The sequence below is a fragment of the Leucoraja erinacea genome, chromosome 10 (genome assembly GCF_028641065.1).
Source record: "Leucoraja erinacea ecotype New England chromosome 10, Leri_hhj_1, whole genome shotgun sequence".
Lineage (NCBI taxonomy): Eukaryota > Metazoa > Chordata > Chondrichthyes > Rajiformes > Rajidae > Leucoraja > Leucoraja erinaceus.
In genome coordinates this window covers 10,483,583-10,505,738 of record NC_073386.1, presented here as the reverse complement: position 1 = coordinate 10,505,738, position 22,156 = coordinate 10,483,583, and the positions used below count along the sequence as shown (strand labels likewise).

Here is a 22,156-nt window from a genome sequence, read left to right as displayed (position 1 = left end):
GCATACTCAGTTGGGTTCAGATCGGGTGATTAACTTGGCCACTCAAGAATTGACCATTGTTTAGCTTTGAAAAACTCCTTTGTTGCTTTAGCAGTACGTTTTGAATCATTGGCTTGCTGTAGAATTAACCCGCCAGCCAATGAGTTCTGACCCATTTGTTTGAATGAGCAGATAGGATGTGTCTATACCCTTCAGAATTCATTATGCTACTACCATCAGCAGTTGTTTCATCAATGAAGATAAGTGAGCCAGTACCTTCAGCAGCCATACATGCCCAGGCTATAACACCCCCACCACCGTGTTTCACAGATGAGATGGTATGCTTTGGATCTTGGGCAGTTTCTTCTCTCCTCCATACTTTGCTCTTGCCATCATTCTGATATATTAATAGATACATAGATACATAGAAAATAGGTGCAGGAGATAGGCCATTCGGCCCTTCGAGCCTGCACCGCCATTCAATATGATCATGGCTGATCATCCAACTCAGTATCCTGTCCCTGCCTTGTCTCCGTACACCCTTATCCCTTTAGCCACAAGGGCCACTGAAATGGCCTCAACTACCTTCTGTGGCAGAGTTCCAGAGATTCACCACTCTCTGTGTGAAAAATGTTTTTCTCATCTTGGTCCTAAAGGATTTCCTCTCTATCCTTAAGCTGTGACCCCTTGTCCTGGACTTCCCCAACATCGGGAACAATCTTCCTGCATCTAGCCTGTCCAACCGCTTAAGAATTTTGTAAGTTTCTATAAGATCCCCCCTCAATCTCCTAAATTCTAGCGAGTACAAGCCGAGTCTATCCAGTATTTCTTCATATGAAAGTCCTGACATCCCAGGAATCAGTCTGGTGTCTCTTGTCAATCTTTGTCTCATCGGTCCACAAGACCTTTTTCCAGAACTGTGATTGCTCTTTTAAGTACTTCTTGGCAAACTGTAACCTGGCCATCGTATTTTTGCAGCTAACCATTGGTTTGCATCTTGCAGTATAGCCTCCCTATTTCAGTTCATGAAGTCTTCTGCGGACAGTGGTCATTGACAAATCCACACCTGACTCCTGAAGAGTGTTTCTGATCTGTCGGACAGGTGTTTCTATATTATAGAGATAATTCTTCTGTCATCAGCTGTGGAGGTCTTCAGCGGCGCTGCAATTCTGCCACTGGCCGTGGGCGCGATTTTGGCACCTTGGGGGAGCGCGGGGTTAAAACGCAGTTTTTTCCTACCTTGTCCTAGAATAGGATAGGAGTGCAAGCTTTTGCTGAAGAATCGTTCCGACGAGCGTTCTGTGTATTTTTTTTTATTTTTTTTAAAATCACCTGACAAGTTCAGCGCTGGAGTAATTTTATAATCAGCTTCTAAAGCCGTCAACGCCAACAACGGGGACGGATTTCAGGTACGGGACAGGTAAAAGAAAGCCGTTTATTTTATGTATAAAAGTGCTCCTTAATATGCCTTTAATTCACATTTTAAATTGCGAAACGGTGATTTTTTTCCCCCCATACGAACCGGCAGTATTTTTTCTGCCGATATGGGGGTATAAATTCATCGCAAACCGCAACGCTCCAAATGATCGCGTTCCAGAAAAACCCACTCGCAAGATGATTTAAATGGCCATTAATTTACAGGTATTAAACATTAAATTCCTTCCATTTGGCCTATAAATCCATGACAATGAGATTTAAAAATTATGTTCTATTGTGAATTCTTGTGTGAATGTTATTTGGACACTTAGGCTATTTAAAAATGTTAATCTATTCTTAAGAAATTGATAGATATTTAGATTTAGTAATTGAATTTTGTAATTAGCTACAATTAGGTAACTAACTAATTATATGCTTTAATTTCAAGTATTCCAAGTAAGATTGTTTCATATTTGTTTCAGAATGCTTCAATCTATAATAACTGAAAATTTCTTTCAGTTCTCTTAATTTTTAAGAAAGTTATGGGCTTTTGACTGTCCTCGATCACAGCTTTTGTGTTAAGTCAATGGAAAAGCAATAGGGAACAAGATGCTAATTTCGGAGTATGAAAATGGCCATAACATTTTCCATTTGTAATACTGAAGATATGAAAGTGAATTAGGTGTCAAATTAAACTTCTTTTTATGCTTTATCAGATGGGATAAATTACAGACTTGATTTTTTAAATCTCAAAATTTTGTAACATTGCTACTTTAACCACATGTGACTATTTTCTATTACAAATTTCAAATTGTGGAGTACAGAGGCAAATAAATAAATTATGGGTTTTTGTCCCAAACATTATGGAGGGCTCTGTCGGAAGCTGTAAAAGTAGAAGACACAGATTTAAGATGAAAAGGGAAAGACTTAAAAGATATCTGAGGGCCAAAAATGGCGGTGCATGTATGGAATGAATTGCCACAATAAGTGGTTGAGGCATGCATAATTATATTTAAAAGACATTTGGACAGGAAAGGTTTAGAGAGATACATGCACGGTCTTAAGTTGGTACCTTGGCCAGCATGGACACATATGCCCAAAAGGCCTTGTTCTAAACTGTATAACTCTATGCAGGGACAGTGCTTGGCAAGGCTACAGCAAAGGCATTTGGAGGGTCATTAAAGAGACAGCTTGCCAGTCTACACATAAACCAGATGCACAAACTTGCACAGTAGTTGAAAACAAATCGGACTGCAGTTGCTGTAAACACTTAACGGGTCACACAGTTTATGTGGAAAAAAGCTACCGAGTGAATGTTTCAGCTTAGAAACCCTTCACCAGAACTAGTCCCAGTTCTAAAATGTGTTAATTTTTTCACCTTTCACAGAGATACTTACTGACCTGTTGAGTGTTCCAAGCATTTTGTATTTTTAATGTACGCTTACACAACCTGATTCTGCTGAGAGGATGCAAAAATTACAGCATCGGGTAAATGCACAGACTCGCTTGCCCAGACCAGGTGAATCAAGCACCAAAGGGCATAAGTTTAAGGTGAAGGGAAAAAGATTTAATAGGAATCTGAGGAGTACCTTTTTTCACACAAAGGTGGCGGGTGTATGGAACATGCTGCCAGAGGAGGTAGTTGAGGCAGAGACTATCCCAACTTTTAAGGAACAGTTAGACAAGTACATGGATAGGACAGGTTTGTAGGGATATTGGCCAAACACAGGCAGGCAGGACTGGTGTAGCTGGGACATGTTGGCCGGTGTGGGCAAGTTGTATTTCAAGGAACAGGTGGAACAGGTTCCTGCCTAGACTTTCCACATTGATGGACTCATTCCCTCTCACCCTCAAGCTCAATTATCATCCCACAGGTTGCTGCAAGTATAAAGGTTAGGGTAACTGGATATTTAGGAATTTCCGGACAGACAGGATCAACACTGCACCTTCTAAACCAGGAAACAAAAGAGGATCAATAACAGAATGGAAACATGGTGAACTGAAGTCATAACAGCAACAGAATGAGGGGGGGGGGGGGGGGGGGGGGGGGGGGGGGGGGGGGGGGGGGGGGAAGGCAGGAGAAACAAAAAAAAAAGATTTATAATAAAAATTTTACAAGAACTTACAGCCTGAAGGAATGTTAAAATTGTTCCTTTTTCAGAGCCAGGAGGATTATATTGTATTGAAGGAACACAAAATATATAATTTATTCAGTAGTCCACAACTTTCTACAGTGTAGATAGTGGAGAGTTTGTGTGAAAATGCAGCAATTTCTTGAAACATACAAGAAGATTTTCAGTTAAAGGCAGAAGGGAGTAAATCTTATAGCAACTTTGTGCATTGGCAATTCACAGAATCATCTCTGAACTGGCTTCAAATTGGTGGATGATTTACACGTTGACATTTAGTCGCACGTTAAGGTCAAATATGAACAATTCAAGAACGCCCTTCGATTTCACAACCAAAATACCTTATTTTTGTTGGCATACCAAAGCATTGCATATTATGTGTGACATTTGATTCATAAAGTCTATTATACCTACCGCTGGTTAACAAATGGAGTTGAAAACTCTGCAATCAGACGAAAGTTAGCAAAATAAGGCAGCATTCCTTCACCCTAAAACAGCAAGTTAAGAATTAAAAGATTTACATATATCCCATATCACTAAACAAGTTTGATTGTTTAAAGCATCACTGGCTGGAAAACTAAAATTGATAACAATGACTGCTTTTGGTGTTTAGTTTCCATAAATAATCAACAATCAACAAGCTTTGGTGAAACAAAAAAACAGAATTAATGTTAATGGTAGTCTAATTTTCACTCCCAGTCTGCTAGTATAAGAGTTAATGTTAAGATAATCAGCACCAATAAAACACATTGTATTGTTTGATTATTGAATGGACTGTAAACCAAAACAAAATAAAATGCAGTTAGTCAAATATAAATCTAGTTACACATTGGTATGTTTAATATGTCACAAGTCTACAGTGTTACTGACAAACACAGCCTTTTATAAAGTTTTATCATAGAAGTGCATTTTGGATTACCTTATCAGCTTGCCCTCACCAACCAAATTGAGCACTGTACATTGATTCATGCCCTTACGATGACCTTCTTTTGTTCAATGAATGGCTCGAAGGGCTGAATGGCCTCCTCCTGCACCTATTTTCTATGTTTCTATGTTTCTAATTCCCAGTTCATAGTGGAAAGTGGAACTTCAGTTCCCCTCCAACCCCATTTTTCATCATAGACCTCTATAAACTGTTAAACCGGGGTGAGAGATTGCAATCTTCACGTGGTCCGCCCTGTTTCGACTAATGCAATCAACCCGACGTGCAAAAAAAATATAAAATAGAACAAGTTGACCTACAACTTTAGACTGTGCATGCCATACGCAAGAACTGTTGAATCATACAGAAAATGTTGTAAACAGGAAACTAGTTTACATGGCGCAAGAAGATAATGAGCTTTCATCCATGTCATTAAGATATAATACAATAGTGTAGAAACAGAGCAAGAGAAGATAAATTAAATAATTAATGCGAACCGATAGACTCAGTGACAAAAATGCATGATGTATTTAGAAGAAAAATATTAAGCATTATTCTACATGTGCATTGAAGAGACAGAATGTTTCATCCGATTGCAGAATTCCATGAACTGATATACAACCAAACCAATGAACGAAAATGGTTTCTATTCTTCAAGGGAAAAGTAGCATGAGATATATGTAGCACCAAAAAGATATTATGCAGCTGGTACCTTTGAATATACAGCTCTTTCGAAGAAAGTCAGAGAGGATAGATTCAAGACAAGGGACATGCGGTTTAAGAGTGGTTAGAATCTGGAAGGTGGTTGGAATCTGGAACACACTACCAAAGGGAGTGATGGAGGTATGGCATGTTACAACGTTCAAATAGTATCCAGACAAATCACCAGTGCATGGAACTCAACAGATCAGTGCAGGTCTGAATGGATTAGGCATGAATGCGGAGTTATGGTCAGTAAGGTCATGAAGGGATGTATGAATTTATAGGTGTGAGCAGTTTTAAGTTTATTATTGTCATGTGTACTGAAGGTGAAAAGCTTTTGTTTGCGCGCTACCCAATTAAATCAGATTATATTAGCCATAAATAGTCAAGCCAAACACAAGTACAAAAGGGAGAGCTAAGAGCAAGGTACCGCACAGTCTGAATATAGTTTCTCAGTAGCGTAACAGTCGACCGAGAAAGGTCTAATGTCCGCAATGAGGTGGAGAGGAAAATCGGGACTGTGGCCTAAATTACGGGAGAATCATTCAGAAGTCAGATAACAGAGGGGAGGAAGTTATCCTGCGTCTGATAGTATGGCCACAGAGAACGTTTCAGCTTGCATGCTATCATCATCATCATGGAGATGAGCTTGCCAAAAAAGCCAAATTAAAATATATTGTCTTAATAACTCCCATTATGTTCACATTTTAATCATATATCTTATAGTGAAGGTTTCCCTATGAAATCGTTGACAATAAGAAACTTTACACCTGAAACTATTGTCCTAGAGTTAAATAACTGCAACTACAATGGGACAAGGTTAAAAATTTCTCTAGAATGGACCAAGAAAATAAACTAAAGAACAAGACAGTAGTTGCCGACATACAAAGGGATATTTCATAAATTTCAGCAGGGGTATCTTCAGGTAAGAAAGGAACGTGAGACGAGAAGGATGTATGATAGACAATAGGTACAGCAGTAGGCCATTCGGCCCTTTGAGCCAGCACCGCCATTCACTGTGAGCATGGCTGATCATCCACACTCAGTACCCCGTTCCTGCCTTTTCCCCCATATCCTCTGACTCCGCTATCTTCAAGAGCTCTATCCAACTCTCTCTTAAAAGCATACAGAGAATTGGCCTCCACTGCCTTCTGAGGCAGAGAATTCCACAAATTCATAACCCTCTGTGTGAAATAGTTTTTCCTCATCTCCGTTCTAAATGGCTTACCTCTTATTCTTAAACTGTGGCCCCTGGTTCTGGTTCAGTTACCTACTAACAAAGTTAATTGTTCTGTTAAATTGTAAGAAAGGGCATGCAATGTTATGCAGGGTCAGGGAAGTAAGAAATGCTTTGAAACCAACAAGAGAATTTAAAAAAGCTGGATAAGATTATCAAATGAGTAAACTATCAAGTGAAAAAAAAAAGACAATTAAATCCTTTTCACGTGAAGTAGCCAACAAACATTTTAAGCCCTTACCGGATGAACTGAGAAAATAAAACTGGGAATAGCAAAGTGACATTGATTCTAATTAATTACTTTGGATCATTCTTCATGGTATAAGACTGATATCCCAATAATAGATATTCAAGAGGCTGTCAGGAGGGAGGAGGGAATGTATCACGTCGCAAACTAATGGCGCCAAAGGCCTGCATCCTTGGCACTTGAAGGAAATCGCGGCTGACAGCAAGTTGTTGAATCCTCTCAGTTTTGGAGACATCCCAGAAGACTGGAAAACTACAAATATAATGCCACTATTCATGAAAGGAAACGAACAGCAAGCAGGAAACCATACACCAGTTTGCCAAATATCTGTCATTGGGAAAATGCTGGAATCAACAAGCAGAGATGAGTGGGGTGGGGATCATGAATCTTTCTCTCCTGCAGAGAACTGAAGGGACAGAGTCAATAAATATATTCGAAACAAAGATTAATAAATGTTTCAACTACAAATGAGTTACGGGTTATGGGGAAAGAGCCGAGGCAGAGGTTAGATAACCCATGATCTTATTGACTGAAGGAGCAAACTGAAAGGACCAATTGAGCTATCCTTGCTTCTTATATTTTTTACATCAGGGCATGTTATTTTCAAATTAGGATGAATGTCAACTTTTGAAAAGGATGGGCAATTAATAGAAGAGTAGAGGTGCCCCCCACACCCTACAAACCTGAGGAACAAAGAGCTCACTACGTTCCAAAACAGACAAATGGCACAAATGTTCTTTGGAAAAAAAAAAACTATTGACATTTCTATATTTCACCTTTAAGATTTTTTTTCGTTTACAACCTTCTACGCACCATGGCACTTCAAGTTTCATTCTGGCTTTGTATCTTTGGGCCTATAATTATGGTGGTTTAATTTTTCACCAGTTACCTGATACACTGGCATGCAAAACGCTTCTAAACAAATAGCACAGCAACCACATTCACCCCATTGAACTATCAAAACAAAAGGTAGAAGCTTGTTCAGGTAGGCAGAAAGTGCAAATTTATAAGCCTTTTTTCCAATATCTTTATACAGCTGGGCTTAGAAATCTTTGGATTGTCCTTCAAGAGCTGGCATCATCTAGTCAATCAATATACTGTATTCCAGACAAAATTTAAGAGATGTATAAGAAGGAACTGCAGATGCTGGTTTACACCGAAGATAGACACAAAATGCTGGGGTAACAGCGGGTTAGGAGAGAAGGAATGGGTGAAATTTCGGGTTGAGACCCTTCGTCAGACTGAGAGTTAATGGAGAGGGAAACTAGAGATATGGAAGGGTATAAAGATTGCATGGTATGCAACGGACAGATCACAGACGGTGATCAAGGAAATGTACAATGGTTCATCGATGGCTATGGGGGAGGTGACAACGAGGCATACAAACAGTAAAATGAATCAGGAGGACAGTGAAACTAATCGGAGAACTAGGGACGGAGAACAATGAAACTAGTCAGACAGGTTTTCCGCAGTTTCACTGCCCTCCAGATTGATTTTACTATTTGTCTACTTCATTGTTACCATCCCCTCAAGAAAACAAATACTCAGAAAACATCTTTGTTTTTGGTGGGAGGATAGGTGTGAGGAATAAAGAAGATGCGATTGAGATTCCTGTCAACAATGGTAGAGGGAAAGACAACATAGGTGCAGAAAGCCTTATCATGGAGGGGACACGACAGACAAAAATGACAAGTAGAATAAAATTCTTATAAGTAGGAGTGAGAAGAGATGCAGTTGAGGTTTCTGAAAGAGTTGGTTGGCTTAATGGATTTTTGTTTGGATCCCACGAATAGTGTGAGATACATCTTCCAGAAGCGCTGGGATGCATCCTCAGTGATGTGACCTGGGATCATCGGGTGTTTCGGGTCTCACAACGACAGACATCCTCGCCCAGGCGACCCAGCTGGAGTTAATCAAGCCCCGACTTGCATCCCAGCAGCAACCGCCCACGGATCAGGCCTCTTAATCCAAAGGCTTTCTCTACGTCTTCATTTGCGGATTGAATGGCCCTCTTCTTTGCCAGCCCCGTAATGCCCAACTGGTTGAGGACTTTGCAGAGTGAGCATCCTGCAAAGCCTCTACAGCCCGCCTCTATGGGCTCATAGTATGTCTTCCTGCCGCTGTCCTGGCACTTTGCGCGTTTGCTCTCGTTAGCCTCTTCAATACACTCTTCCCAGGGCACTGTCAGCTCCAGAATGATCAGCTGTTTTGTCACTTCGGAGGTGATGATCATGTCTGGCCGGAATGATGTTGCTGTGATGTGCTGTGGAAATTTCAGCTGTTTGCCCAGATCGACGTGCAGCTGCAGGTCAGTGGCTGTGTAGAGGAGGCCCGTCCTTGTTTTTGGTTGTGGTCAGGGCTTCTCTCCAGCTTTGACAAAAGTGATTGATTTCTTTGGGGCATAGTGGTTTGCTGTTATCGATGGCAGTGGCTATGCTCTCAGCAACCACCTTGAGCACCTGGTCATGGCGTCACAGATAGCGACCTTCCCCAAGGGACTTTGGGCAGCTGTTGAGGAGATGTTCTAATGATCCTTCCAGAGCAAAGTGGGCAGGAAGGTGTCTCGCTCTTGCCCCAGACGTGGAGGTTTGCTGGGCTTGGTAGGGCATCGTGGACAGCTTGGACAAGGAACCGGACGCACTGGAAGTCTGCCTGCATGATGTTTGACCACGTAATCCTGCGCTGCGATATGCTCTCCCACCTTGTCCACGCTCCCTGCTGCCCGAGCCCCACCGTCCTGCTCACACGCTCTTCCTCCACACCTGCTCGGACCTCTTCCTGGATTAGATGGTGTCTCTCCTTGCCCTGGGCCTTGCCCTGGGCCTCTTAGGGAAGTATCCCAAACCCGCTCTGCCAGTTGCCATGACTCCCACCAATGCCTTTTGCCTTAGGCGTGACTCTGCCACCTCACTGCTTTCTCCGCCCTCCATTTCCTCCCTGTTTTCCCCTCTATGGCAGCCGATGACACCTTCTGGTCCCTGGAGTCCCTGTATTGCAGAGCTTCTCTTGTTCTTGCCACCATAAACTCTTCCGCGAGGCCACTGAATGAGAGCTACAAGATGTTACTGGTCCCATATAGTGACGTCAAGAAAAGGAAGTATCGTGTATCATGTGAAAGTCTCCGAGAAAGGTGCAAGTAAGAATTTTATTGTTCTGTTATCAGTACTTAATGACAATTAAACACTTGTCTTTTGTAGTTAGCAAAAGGGATGTAATTTTTAGAGTTCTGTACAAATGCAGGAAGCAGTACCAATGCATTACAATTAATTTTTTTTAATTGATGGAAGAGGTTTGAATAAAACTGAAATAAGACTCACCTTCTTGCAGAACAAATCCCATCCCGTTACATAGCAGACAGGGCACTTGACCATACCTTTTTTATGAAGAGAGGGCAATTTACACTTAATAATTAATCTACCAACCTATATATCTTTGGGATTTAAAAGGAAGCCTGAATACCCAGAAGAAATGCATGCGACCACAGGGTGAATGTGCAAACTTCACACAAACAGCAGTGGAGTTCTGAATTGAACTTAGACTGCTGGTGGTAAGTAGCCGTTTTACCATCTGAGCTACAGTCTCCTCGTGGAATAATGGAAGAATAAACGCAGCATAATATATCATATGGCTCATGAAAGAAAATAAGTTGAAGGTACTAGTTTCTGATCTTAAATAAAAGATGAGCAACCTCTTAGTTTTAGTTTGTTTTAGTTTTGAGATGCAGCACAGAAACAGGCCCTTTGGCCCATTGGGTCCTCGCGGACCAGTGATACCCGCACATTAACACTATCCCACACCCACTAGGGACAATTTTTAATTTACCAAGTCAATTAACCTACAATTTACGTTGGGGGTGCTGCGAGTCCGCTGCCCTGCCAGCAGCGTGTTCATTATTTTGACTTTTTTTGTTTTTTTTTAGTATGCGCAAATGTTTGTTTTAGTGTCTCTTGGTGTGTCTTATGTGAGGGGTGGTGGGGGGGGGGGGGGAGGGGAAAACCGTTCTTCAGTCACTTCATCAACGGAGAAGCGACTTCTTCCAGTTTGGATTGGAGCGGCTTTTCCCGGAGTCGGGCCCAGAGCTTCAGCAGCGGGCACAGCTTGGACTTTTCCATCGTGGAGTAGGCGAACCCTTGCCGGGGATCGCCAGAAAGGAGTGGTCGAATTGCTGGCCTGGGGACTTTGGCATCATGGGGCTGTGGTCTTCGGATCTTCTAGCCGCGGGCATGGCGTGGACTTACCATCCGGAGCCTGGGATCCCTTGCCGGGGATCGGCGGAGAAGAGCTCCGGTAAGAAAGTGGCCGATTCGGATACTCCAAGCTGCAGAGTGTGTTCGATCGTCCCGACGTCGGAGTTTCGATCATCCCAACGAGAGGGCCTGTACATCTGGCCGTCCGCAGCGGCGACTATGGAGGGTTCATGGCCCCGACCACGGATGAACAAAGGAGGACTGACTGAACTGTGTTGGATTCCACCACAGTGAGGGATGCTGTGGTGGATGTTTATGTTGAATTCTATTATGTATTGTGTGTTCTTTTTCCCCTAATTGTATTGCTGTATGGCAAATTCATTTCACTGAACCTTAGTTGGTGCATGTGACGAATAAATTTGTATAAACCTGTACATCTTTGGAGTGTGGGAGGAAACCGAAGATCTCGGAGAAAACCCATACAGATCATGGGGAGAACATACAAACTCCATACAGACAGCACCCATAGTCAGGATCGAACCTGGGTCTCCGCCGTTGCATTCGCTGTAAGGCAGCAACGCTTCCACTGCCCTACCGTGACGGCCCTTCAGCGATGAGGAGGAATTTCTTCACTCAAGGGAGTTGTGGAGGCCAAATCATTCAATATATTCAAGATTTTTGGTCTGCAGCGGAACCATGAGAAACAAGCAGGAAACAAGAAGGAAAGTGAGATGTCGGTAGTATGCCAAGGGGATACATGACCCGCTCCTCATCCCCATTTAGACACATAATACTGTAATAACTCAGTGGGTCAGGCAGCATCGCTGTAGAAAAGGAATAGGCGACCTTTCAGATCGAGATCCTTCTTCAGACTGCAAATCAGGGAAGATGAAACTAGAGGTTCCCCACTTGCTGGGTTACATTCTTCTGTCAGATTTATGACATTTTAATAAAATGACAAAGAGCTTTGAGGTCTGCCATTTGCCATAAGCTCAATGTAACACTTAGTAGATAATTAGGCAAAGTCCAATGGTGGCAAATAGCTTGAAGTACATTAGCAAGTTAGCTCAATATTCTGTGTAGGAAGGAACTGCAGAAGCTGGTTTAAACTGAAGATAGACACAAAAATGCTGGAGTAACTCAGCAGGACAAGCAGCATCTCAGGAGAGAAGGAATGGCTGACTGATGAATGGGAAACATCACCCATTCCTTCTCTCCAGAGATGCTGCCTGTCCTGCTGAGATATTCCAACATAATGTGTCTATCTTTGGCTCAATATACTGTCATGTTTGAATTCTCAAATTGTGAAAATAACTGTAAATCAAGTCACAAAACACATACTCCATTAGTGGTGGAGGTTGTTTACATAATGCGCAGGTGTAGACTGACAGCAGAGAGAAATAATTGATGAAGTTATCCTGCAGATGAAACTTTAGATGAGATAATAGTCTAGTTTTCTTTATCAGCATTCCTGTTATTGGCAGCTGTTTTGGCAAACTTTTACCATGTTTAGCTTCTTTATTCAAACTACAGAAATGACCCAATTTCAGTAATATCAAAGTCAATAATTATGATTGCACTACTTTGCTTAATATGATATTATTCTGTTACTCTTCATTAGTTTTTTCCTTTCAAACGGATTTCAGCAGAATTTACAGATTCAATGTTTATTCTTCCTCAATCAATTCAAAGCAGTTGACAACCAAGGCTCCATCTGTGAAGAATTCATTGTGTTATACTTAGAACAAGGCATCACATTTCTTTGTTTTTGGATCAATCATTTTGTAACAGGAATTTGTCATGTGCTGGTTTCAACATTACAGCTTATCACTTCAATCGCAATAACCTACATTTTCTCCACATATCTCAGTCGTAATACTTACAAACGGGTGCCTTCAAAAAAAGTAATGCAATTTGTTTAGCCATTGTGGTGTTCTCCACAACCTGCTATATGCAAACTTTTGAGACAGGAGCATACATCTGTGAGCAAGATAACCTGGTAGGATGCACCCCATGCAGCTAATTGCACAGCAGTTCCAGCAAATATTAGGATAAATTCTTCCATACTCAGGAGCTAGGCATGTAAAGGAACGACTCCAAGAAAAATTATAATTAAAAAAGAAAGAAATCAATTTATGTAATTTGTACTTCCAGACATTTGCTTTTTGATTGCTGCCATTTCTTATATCCTAGTTAATATAAACTGAATACAATTTGTTTACACATACATTTTGGCATTTGAGAGGAAAAGTAATCTTACCATTTACCGCTAGTTAATAAGTAGAAATGTACTTACTGCGTTGCGAATGCAAGAACACAAAATAATAGCACTGCATACTAGTACCATTACATTCTGGTAAGTCCATACTACTACTAGACAATGTAATTGTTCAGTATACAGCAACAGCATCTAAATGCAGGCAATCGGTTATAGAAGCTCACTAGGTAAATTGATTTCCTCATCATTTTGTAATTTTGCATTTTCAGCTTGCGAAGGAAAGTAGGAATGAAGCAAGTTAGACAAGTTAGAGGAAAAAGTATAAAAGTTAAAACGATTATACATAGATCAGCTGGCAGAAAAGGACCACTGTCATGCATCCAGCACTGTGAAAGGAAAGACGCAACATTAAGTACAGACTATATATTTAAACACACAAATTGAGGAAAACAGAAGCAATTGCCAGTAGATTAAATTAGTGACAGTACAGGTGAACACAAAATTCTTGTTTGACTTCAGTCCAGTCACCACAGACTTGCACTTTTCTTGGAGAGCATGCCTCCAAGAAATTACAAGAAAGCATTTGCCAATCTCCATTGCATAGTAAAAACAAAAATATCAGTAATTCCTATTAGGTCACCTCGAAGGCAATGGATGGTGCCATTTTATTCAAAAATAATATGGGGCAAATTAACTGTTCCTTTGGTATAATTCATTCATTATTTTGCTTTTAAAAAATCAATAAACAATATTGTAGAGATATTTTACCTAAATAGAACATGCCCAAATCAAATAAATTAAAACATTCTAAGTAGTGTGTAGTTTACTTTAAGTAACGTATTCAGTTCATCGAGGATTTTCAGCACTTAAAGTAGGGCTTTTACCCATTGCCATTAAGAGCAAAAGTAAGAGTTGGATTGCAACCTTGTCGTGGTCAAGGAGCTTGTGTGTCTCAGTGACCCCTAGAGCTATGCAAGCAGGAGATTTGTCTCCTGTTAGGGTCTCCCATGCTGGACAGTTCGAAGGGTAGAGGCGAGACGAAGTGCGACCACTTGTCCTCTAGGTTGGAGGTTGAGCACAAGGCTAACAACCTCGTCTCGTAAAAGAAACATGTTATGGAAACAGCAACTGAAGGAATCAACACTACTGAGTGGAGGACCTTCGTTGCTACCCTACACGCCAGGAGGCATAATAGGTAAAGTAGGTAAGTATTAAGAACAAGAACCCAGAGGTTTAATTCCAATCAGTTCTTATGATTGAAATAAATATTGCAAACAATTTTAAATGTGTTTTTTTTTTTAAATTAAGTTTACTAACAATAAGTTCACAAATTATAGGAGTAGAATTAGGCCATTCTACTCTGCCATTCGATCATGGCTGATCTATCTTTTCCCCTCAACCCCATTCTCCTACCTTCTCCCCATAACCCCTGACACACATACTAATCAAGGACCTATCGATCTCCACCTTGAAAATATCCATTGATGGCCTCCACAGCTTTCTGTGACAATGAATTCCACAGATTCACCACCATCTGACAATAGAAATTCCTCCTCATCTCCTTTCTAAAGATACGTTCTTTTATTCTAAGGCTATGGCCCAATTACAAATTGATAGAACATTTGTCCAAGGAACATTATTAGCAATGTGAATGGAAATGTCTCTTTTTAAAAAAAAAAAAAAATTAAATTGGCTTCAATTATAAAATAATGTTGAAGGCACAAACTAAAGATTCACATAAGCAGGTCTAATTGCATTCCTGCCTGCAAACTGCACCTTGGTTGACAATAGGAACTATGGAATTCTTTTTCTCATTTTGGTTGCTGCAGAAATTCTTATAGCATCTGTGTGACTATATCCTGATTCACTGTTTTGGGTTCACAATTTTATAAAGTAGATGCCCACATACAGAAAGAATGGATCTGCAAATATCGACAGCAGAAGGCTTTAAAAAAGGCAGCAATGGTCAGTGCAACAGTAAAGTCAAAATCAGGACGTCAATTAATTGTTACATTTTTATTCATACTAAACTGTGGTACTGGGTTATTACTCGTTTGCTAGAGTAAGTTCAATTCAGAATAATATTCTGGTTACACTCAAAATCACCTCATGCAGTAAAAACCAAATAAATCAGATTGAAAAAGTCGATCAATAAAATAGTTTTTCAATAAGCCTTTTTTTTTTTTTAATACACATTTCTAAATATATGACGTTCCATTAAAATGGAAAATATGATGATTACCATCTGCCCGCTGCTAATATTCTCATTTGAAGGTGTTCTCAAACTATTAGGACAAAAAGAAATCTTAAAAGCAAGATTCCCTTAGGCTCATTAGGCATCTCCATCATTGTGGGATTGAGCCAAATATTTCAAATACAACACAATGTTCACATTAATGACTCCAGATGAGAGAGAAGGGATAAGTAATTTCAAACTTGTTTCATGACACTGGAAATGTGCTCTTTGGAAATGCGCAGACTAATCACTACTGCTGGGTAATCCAAAACACAGTGAGGGTTCACAACAACATTTAGACCAGTCCACTTGTGGAACCACGTGCAAACACAAGACACATTTTAAAGGAATGGCAGGAAAAACAAAATTAGGACAACATGGAGGTCTTAAATCGGTTAATACATTTTTATCAAGATGGCAATACAAGCAAAAGTATGAGAACACAGGCAGATGAAGCAGGAAAGCACATGCTTTGAAAACAGAAGTGCAAGAACATGCAAAGTTACAACAGTTAAAGACAGATGAAGAACATTCCAATCCAAGCAATCACACCATGCAAAAATACTAATGGTGAGAAAATCCATCTAACCCAGTGGCACTAAACTCTCAAACCTTTGGACCAAGAGTGAACAGCCAGAGGCCAGCCTGCAGCCAAAATGACTTCCCACAATTTGAATACGGCATGACATTTTAATAATACAGATCTACCAATGCACAGCAATTCAAAACATTTCAGCACAACTATTTATAGTTTAAACAGCAGTATGCCAAGTTTTAAAACCAAAGTATTTTTCAACATAAAAGCTTCTACATTAGGTAAGCGAGGCACACATCTCTAATACTACACTATAGCTTTTAATGGATCAAACTTTACAGCTAAACATCTAAATTTTAAGCCATATTTCCCCTCAAAATGTCCTCCTGCTATCCTCCTGCTGTCTGGCTGCCATTACCATCAATCTCTATATACGTGACTCAATCAATTAATTTCCTGATTCCCGTGATCTCCAGCATTTTTTTACCACCACCATCTTCCACCAGCCCTATTATTGATAATTTATTAAAAAACAAAGTCCTAAGTCTCAAGCTTCACAGAGTTTCAATTGCAACATTTAAATTCTAAATGTTGTATAGAATTAATTCAGTACTTTATTGAAAAAGAGCAAGGGATATCAAACTAATTTCATCTACCACCTACTGTTAAGTTTAGCTTTTTACAGCGTTAATCGAGAGCTAATTCTCGAAACGCGAGAATACATTCTTCTTGCATTAGTGAACATTTTCCACTTTCCCCAACAGAAGAATTATTAACTAATTTCTCCTGTTCTTAAAATAATAGCAGGCTCCATTAATATGACTATTATCACAAATGTCAGGACAATGAGCAGCTCATTTGTTTGTGAAATATTGATTGGAAAGTAAATATGGGCAAGAACATTAAGGTTAACTTCCCTGCTATCTGTCAAACTACGAGGTTACTTGGATTCCCTTGAATGGACAGATAGGCCCACAATTTGGAGTCTTGTCACAAAATCATGTGGAATTCAAATCCACAGTCTTCTGCCTCAAGAGGTGCAAGTCAAACAGATGTGCTCCTGAATTAACAGCAACTCTAACCAAATAGTCGTAGCAGGACCATGTCCGAATCCTTCCAACAATGTGGAACCCATCCTCAGTATACCTTTCCCTTAAAAGATTGGGAATATCAAACTAGATACCGCACCATTGATGAATTAAATAAAAAATAATGTTAATGTGAGTGATTGAAATTTATATTTTTATTTAAACTAAAATATTCTAATTATGACCCAATTTATAACACCACTGTTAATTGGGGAAGCTGAAAATAGAATTACATGAAGTAATAACTTTTCAATGTGACATATGGAGTATAATATGTCTTGTATGACATCTTTCAGGAATGTTCACAAATTTACTTCACAGCTCAACTACAAGTGATTTACTTAACTGTGAAATGAAGGATGTGTGAATTACCTCATGTCTAAATGAGAGTTCTTGCTATACACAGATCACACTAACACAAGGGTAAAAAGTATGCTCACCTGCTAATTCTATTATGTCATTTTAGAAAGTGAATAAAGAATCAATGAATTGTCACACCAAATGTAATTCAATGGTGAACCGTAAAATTGATTAATTTGACACCTGTAATTATTTCTTTCCTCAATATTAGCTTATAATTTGACCAGCTAACATAATCTACTTAGCAAAGCACAAGCCTGTCGTTGTTTCCTCTTGGTCCTTTCTTGCCTACAAATACTGCTATTGACTAATACAGCACTCACCAGTACATAATAGTAGGCATACAGCGCTGTCAAATGGTGAATTATAAAATACATGTCCCCAACTGCTTGCCAATACCACAAAAGAAGGAGCAAATCTAGAAAAGCAAGGCAAAACATAAAATTAGAAATAGGTATGTGAGTTTATTCTACTGCCCACGTTAAAATACAACAAATGTTACATAATCCATAAAAGCAGCTGTCATTTGAAAAGCAAACTTGCAAACTGGATCTGTTTTTGTTTAGAGATCAGCATGAAAACAGGCCCCGCGTTCCACCAAGTCCACGCCGATCATCGTGAAAAAAAGTTACAAAAAATTCAAAACAATTGCTATTTTTTCCAAACACATCATTTTATTTTGTATGTTCCTAACAATACTTCCTAACAAACCTAATCTTAAACCTATATAAGCAGGTGGACACAGGAAAAACAGGCAAGTTAATATTTCACTTCAAAACTGAGTTTGACCCAAATGTTAATTGTATACCTTTCTACAAAATGTCTTGGTGCTGAGAGTTTCTCCAACATTTTCTGTTTTTATTGCCCATTTAAATCTTTATAATTGCAAACTATTTCTTAATGTAATCAGTCCATTTGAAAAAACGAGAATACGGGCAATCACTTCCGTAGTCTGCAGCACAGTCCATTACAGAACCTTGCTCCTACACTTGTCTCTCCGGCACTACGATTTCGCAGAGAATGATCCCACCTAACCCTCCCTGTTTTCTATTGTAAGAAAAAAAACTACATTGTTTGACAAAAAAAAGGTCCCACAAGAGTCAAAAAATGTCATGTTGCATACAAAATACCTCTCCTCTCTTCCCATTCAAAGTCTAACTAAATTTCTGAAAATGAAACTCAACAATGTTGAATCTCACAGGACCTTCACTGGAAGGAAAACAGAGGCGCTGGGATATATTAACTTCAGCCTTCTAATTTACACAAGTCATTCAAATGAGTCACAAAACAGTAATAAGTAAACCAGCATCAGCAGTTCATAGTTTCTACACTAAGTAACATGTTTAAATTTGAATCTACAAATAACCAAAGCAAGAAGTTCTCAGAAACTTCTATTCTAAAATCAATTCTAAGAATGAGGCAAAATTATCTTGCAAAGTTGTTCAAAAAACCCTCTGTGAAAACAGTTTGTTGAAAAACACCCAAATGAATATGGATGTTAAATGCCTATTCACAACAGAAACATTGGGGAAAACAATTAGTTTAGTACAAGGAAGATAGACACTGGAAATACTCAACAGGTCCAATAAATCTGACAAAGAAGAGGCAGATTATTTTATTTGTTGTGATGAAGTTCTGATTGATGGAAAAGAATGAGGAGTAAGCCATTTAGAACGGAGACGAGGAAAGACTTTTTCTCACAGAGTGGCGAGTCTGTGGAATTCTCTGCCTCAGAGGGCGGTGGAGGCAGGTTCTCTGGATGCTTTCAAGAGAGAGCTAGATAGGGCTCTTAAAAATAGCGGTCAGGGGATATGGGGAGAAGGCAGGAACGGGGTACTGATTGGGGGTGATCAGCCATGATCACATTGAATGGTGGTGCTGGCCGATGGTCTACTCCTGCACCTATTGTCTAAAAGACACGGCATAAAAACAGGGTCTTCTGCCCACTGAGTACACACCAACCATCGATCACCCACTCACACTAGTTCTATGTTATCCCACATTCATATCCACTCCCTACACATTCAGGACAATTTAGAGGGCAATTGGCCACAAATTCACATGTCTTTGGGAGGTGGGAGGAAACTGGAGCACCTGATGGAAACCCAGACAGTCAGAGAACATGCAAACTCCACATAGACAGTACCCGAGGTCAAAATTGAAGTCTGATCTATGGTGTTTTCACACCTTCAGTTACACAAGCACAGAAGGATCAGTACAAAAATAAAACAGCATTTTTGTATTCAGCTTAGATTAGCAAACCCTGACAATATTTCTCATCATGGACTCCATAAACCCTTTCGTCTCCAGTAGAACACTCCCTTAACGTGCACAGAAAGATGATGAAACTAACATTTCCACATCACACCATTTCAAAGTACATTTCTAGCCCAGACCGGAAGCAACCATTGTTCCTAGTTTAGTTAACATAAATTTAAAAGAACACTCACCCGAAAAGAGGTAGCCAGCGGCAAGACCAACATTTAATTTTATACGTGTAGGATCCCCCCTGTAAACATCAAGATATTTACATTTAAACATAAACAATAATCAGTGCTTGCAGTATGAAACCATTATTATAGAGTCCAGATAGTATGTCCAAAGCAGACTCGCCAACCCAGGAAACACACCCTCGATGCTGCAGATACAGGGTATTCAAATATTGCATCCAATTGGGATAGCTTTGCAGATGCATAGCTTGCTGGAAACATCAAAACTCAGATAAGTAATTTTCACTAGAAACTGTTTTCCTATAAACAATTACTGCAAAGAAAATATGGCGAAGGAAAAATTGAACAACTAAAATATAGTTAAGAGCTGCACAATGCAAACATAGTGGAACTTTTACACCAATTTCAAGTGGAAATTAATTCCACATTATAATTTTGAAAATTCATTGATAACGTTGATCTTATTCAACATTCCTCACAATCAGCCAAATCCTACGTTCCCTGGTGAAAATATCAGCAGAAATTATCCGATGACATGAGGAAGAGTTTTTTTTCTGTAGCCAGCAAATAATTAGGATCTGGAATGCACTGCCACTGGGGTAGAGCAAGTACAGATTCAATACGGCGTTTAAAAAAAGATCTGTACGGGTTAGGAGAGAGGATAGAGAACTAGATGGAGTGTGGCTACAAAGACATCACAGGCACAAATTAGCCAAATAACGGTAATATTATGTTGCAGCCTGCAATTTATCAGACTGTTTAAATTCCTGGCAAATTTATGATAGGATCTATATTAAAATGGAAATCACAAAATGCTTTAAGACCCATGCACAATTCCGAAATGATAAACAGTAACATTTAAAACAGAAAATTATCTTCACATCCTTCAACATGCAAACAAATTTGACCAATATGCCGAAGCTACATAATTTTTAATTAGTCTATTCTTGTATGTCTGTAATACATTGCCCCTTTTCCTATCATATACGGGCACTCGTCATTGCTTCCAACTATGTCTGCTAGTGTCAAAGTTAAATTAGACATTTATTTTCTCATTTGGGAGAATGCGAACAAGAAACCCTCTAAATCACTTAAGACAATTCACCATTAAACATGTATACAAGAGATTTCATTCTAAGCAGGGATTTGCATAGCTGGAGAAAACAAAATTTCATCTCCTTTATATTCTAGTCTATGATTATAAAACCCAACATTTTTTTTAATGTAAGAGAACTGATGGCATCATGATGTTTATGCAGTAATTAGGTGCGTTTCTTAAAATAATCATAATATAGATTATATTTTCAACTCAAGTTTCTGGTCGGTGAAATTAACACACTCAAGCAGAGAAGCCAAACTTAATTACTTAAGTAGATTTCTTACCAGATAGGATACGCATTAACAGCATCATCATACCACAGCAAATACAGACACACTACCCCAACTAGCAACGCATGGAATGTGGACACTACCCTACGAAATTAAATCAAACAGAAAATTCAGATGAAGTATCATTGATTGCACATCGATAAACATTTTCATTTATGGAGAATTTTATACTTTTGGCAGCCAAATTGCACCGGCCCGTGTTCTATACCTCCCCTCCATTTCAATCCTAACCTCAGAAAATGTTTCGGACTATCCCAAATCCAAAATTCCATTTAGATTAGATTAGATTCCTTTATTGTCATTCAGACCTTTCGGTCTGAACGAAATTATGTTGCCTGCAGTCATACACAGAACCAATAAAAACAAAACATACAATAAACATAAATTAAACATCCACCACAGTGAGTTCACCAAGCACATCCTCACTGTGATGGAGGCAAAGTCTTTAGTCTCCGTCTCTTCCCTCCTTGTTTTCCCTCTGCGCTGAGGCGATCGATCCAGGCCGGAGATGCTGCCCTCCAGTCCAGCAGACCTCCGTGGTGATGTTGTCGCCGCCGCCGAAAGCCGGAACTCCGTCTCCGCTACGAGACGGCCCGCCACAGCATCAGCTCCGGGCAGCCGCCCCAGCAGCAGGCCGCCGCCCCAGCTCCAGGCCACCGCCCCAGCTCCAGGTCCCGCAGTCTCCGCTCTGGGCCGCCGCCCCAGCTCCGGGTCTCGCAGTCTCCGCTCCGGGCCGCTGCCCCAGCTCTGGGCAGCCGTCCCAGCTCCGGGCCGCTGCCCCAGCTCCGGGTCCCGCAGTCTCAGCTCCGAGCCCCGCTGCATCAGCTCCAGGCCGCCGCCGAAAGCCAGAACGTCGCACCAGCAAGTCGGGCCACCGCTGCCTTAGCCCCGAAGACGGCCAGCCTCTCGTTGGTGAGTCCTGGCTGGCTCTGCCTCTGGAGCCTCGGGGTCAGTCGCAGGCTGGAGGCCGCCAGCTCCGCCATTAGGCCTCAGCGCAGACGGAGGCAGAGAAGGGGGATACGACACGAAAAAGTTGCATTCCCCCGAAGGAAGAGACAGAG

General features: G+C 40.3%; 1 protein-coding gene across 4 annotated transcripts in view; it reads right to left on the bottom strand.

The window, feature by feature from the left end:
* Positions 1-22,156, bottom strand: part of tlcd4a (TLC domain containing 4a) — a 49,283-nt gene that overhangs the window by 10,026 nt on the left and 17,101 nt on the right. For all 4 annotated transcript variants that reach the window (XM_055641469.1, XM_055641468.1, XM_055641466.1 and 1 more), the window contains 4 exons: positions 21,090-21,179; positions 19,707-19,765; positions 17,580-17,674; positions 3,939-4,012 (listed from right to left, as the gene is read on the bottom strand). In XM_055641469.1, the coding sequence (XP_055497444.1) occupies positions 3,939-4,012; positions 17,580-17,674; positions 19,707-19,765; positions 21,090-21,179 (318 nt within the window). The remainder of the gene's footprint in view (positions 1-3,938; positions 4,013-17,579; positions 17,675-19,706; positions 19,766-21,089; positions 21,180-22,156) is intronic.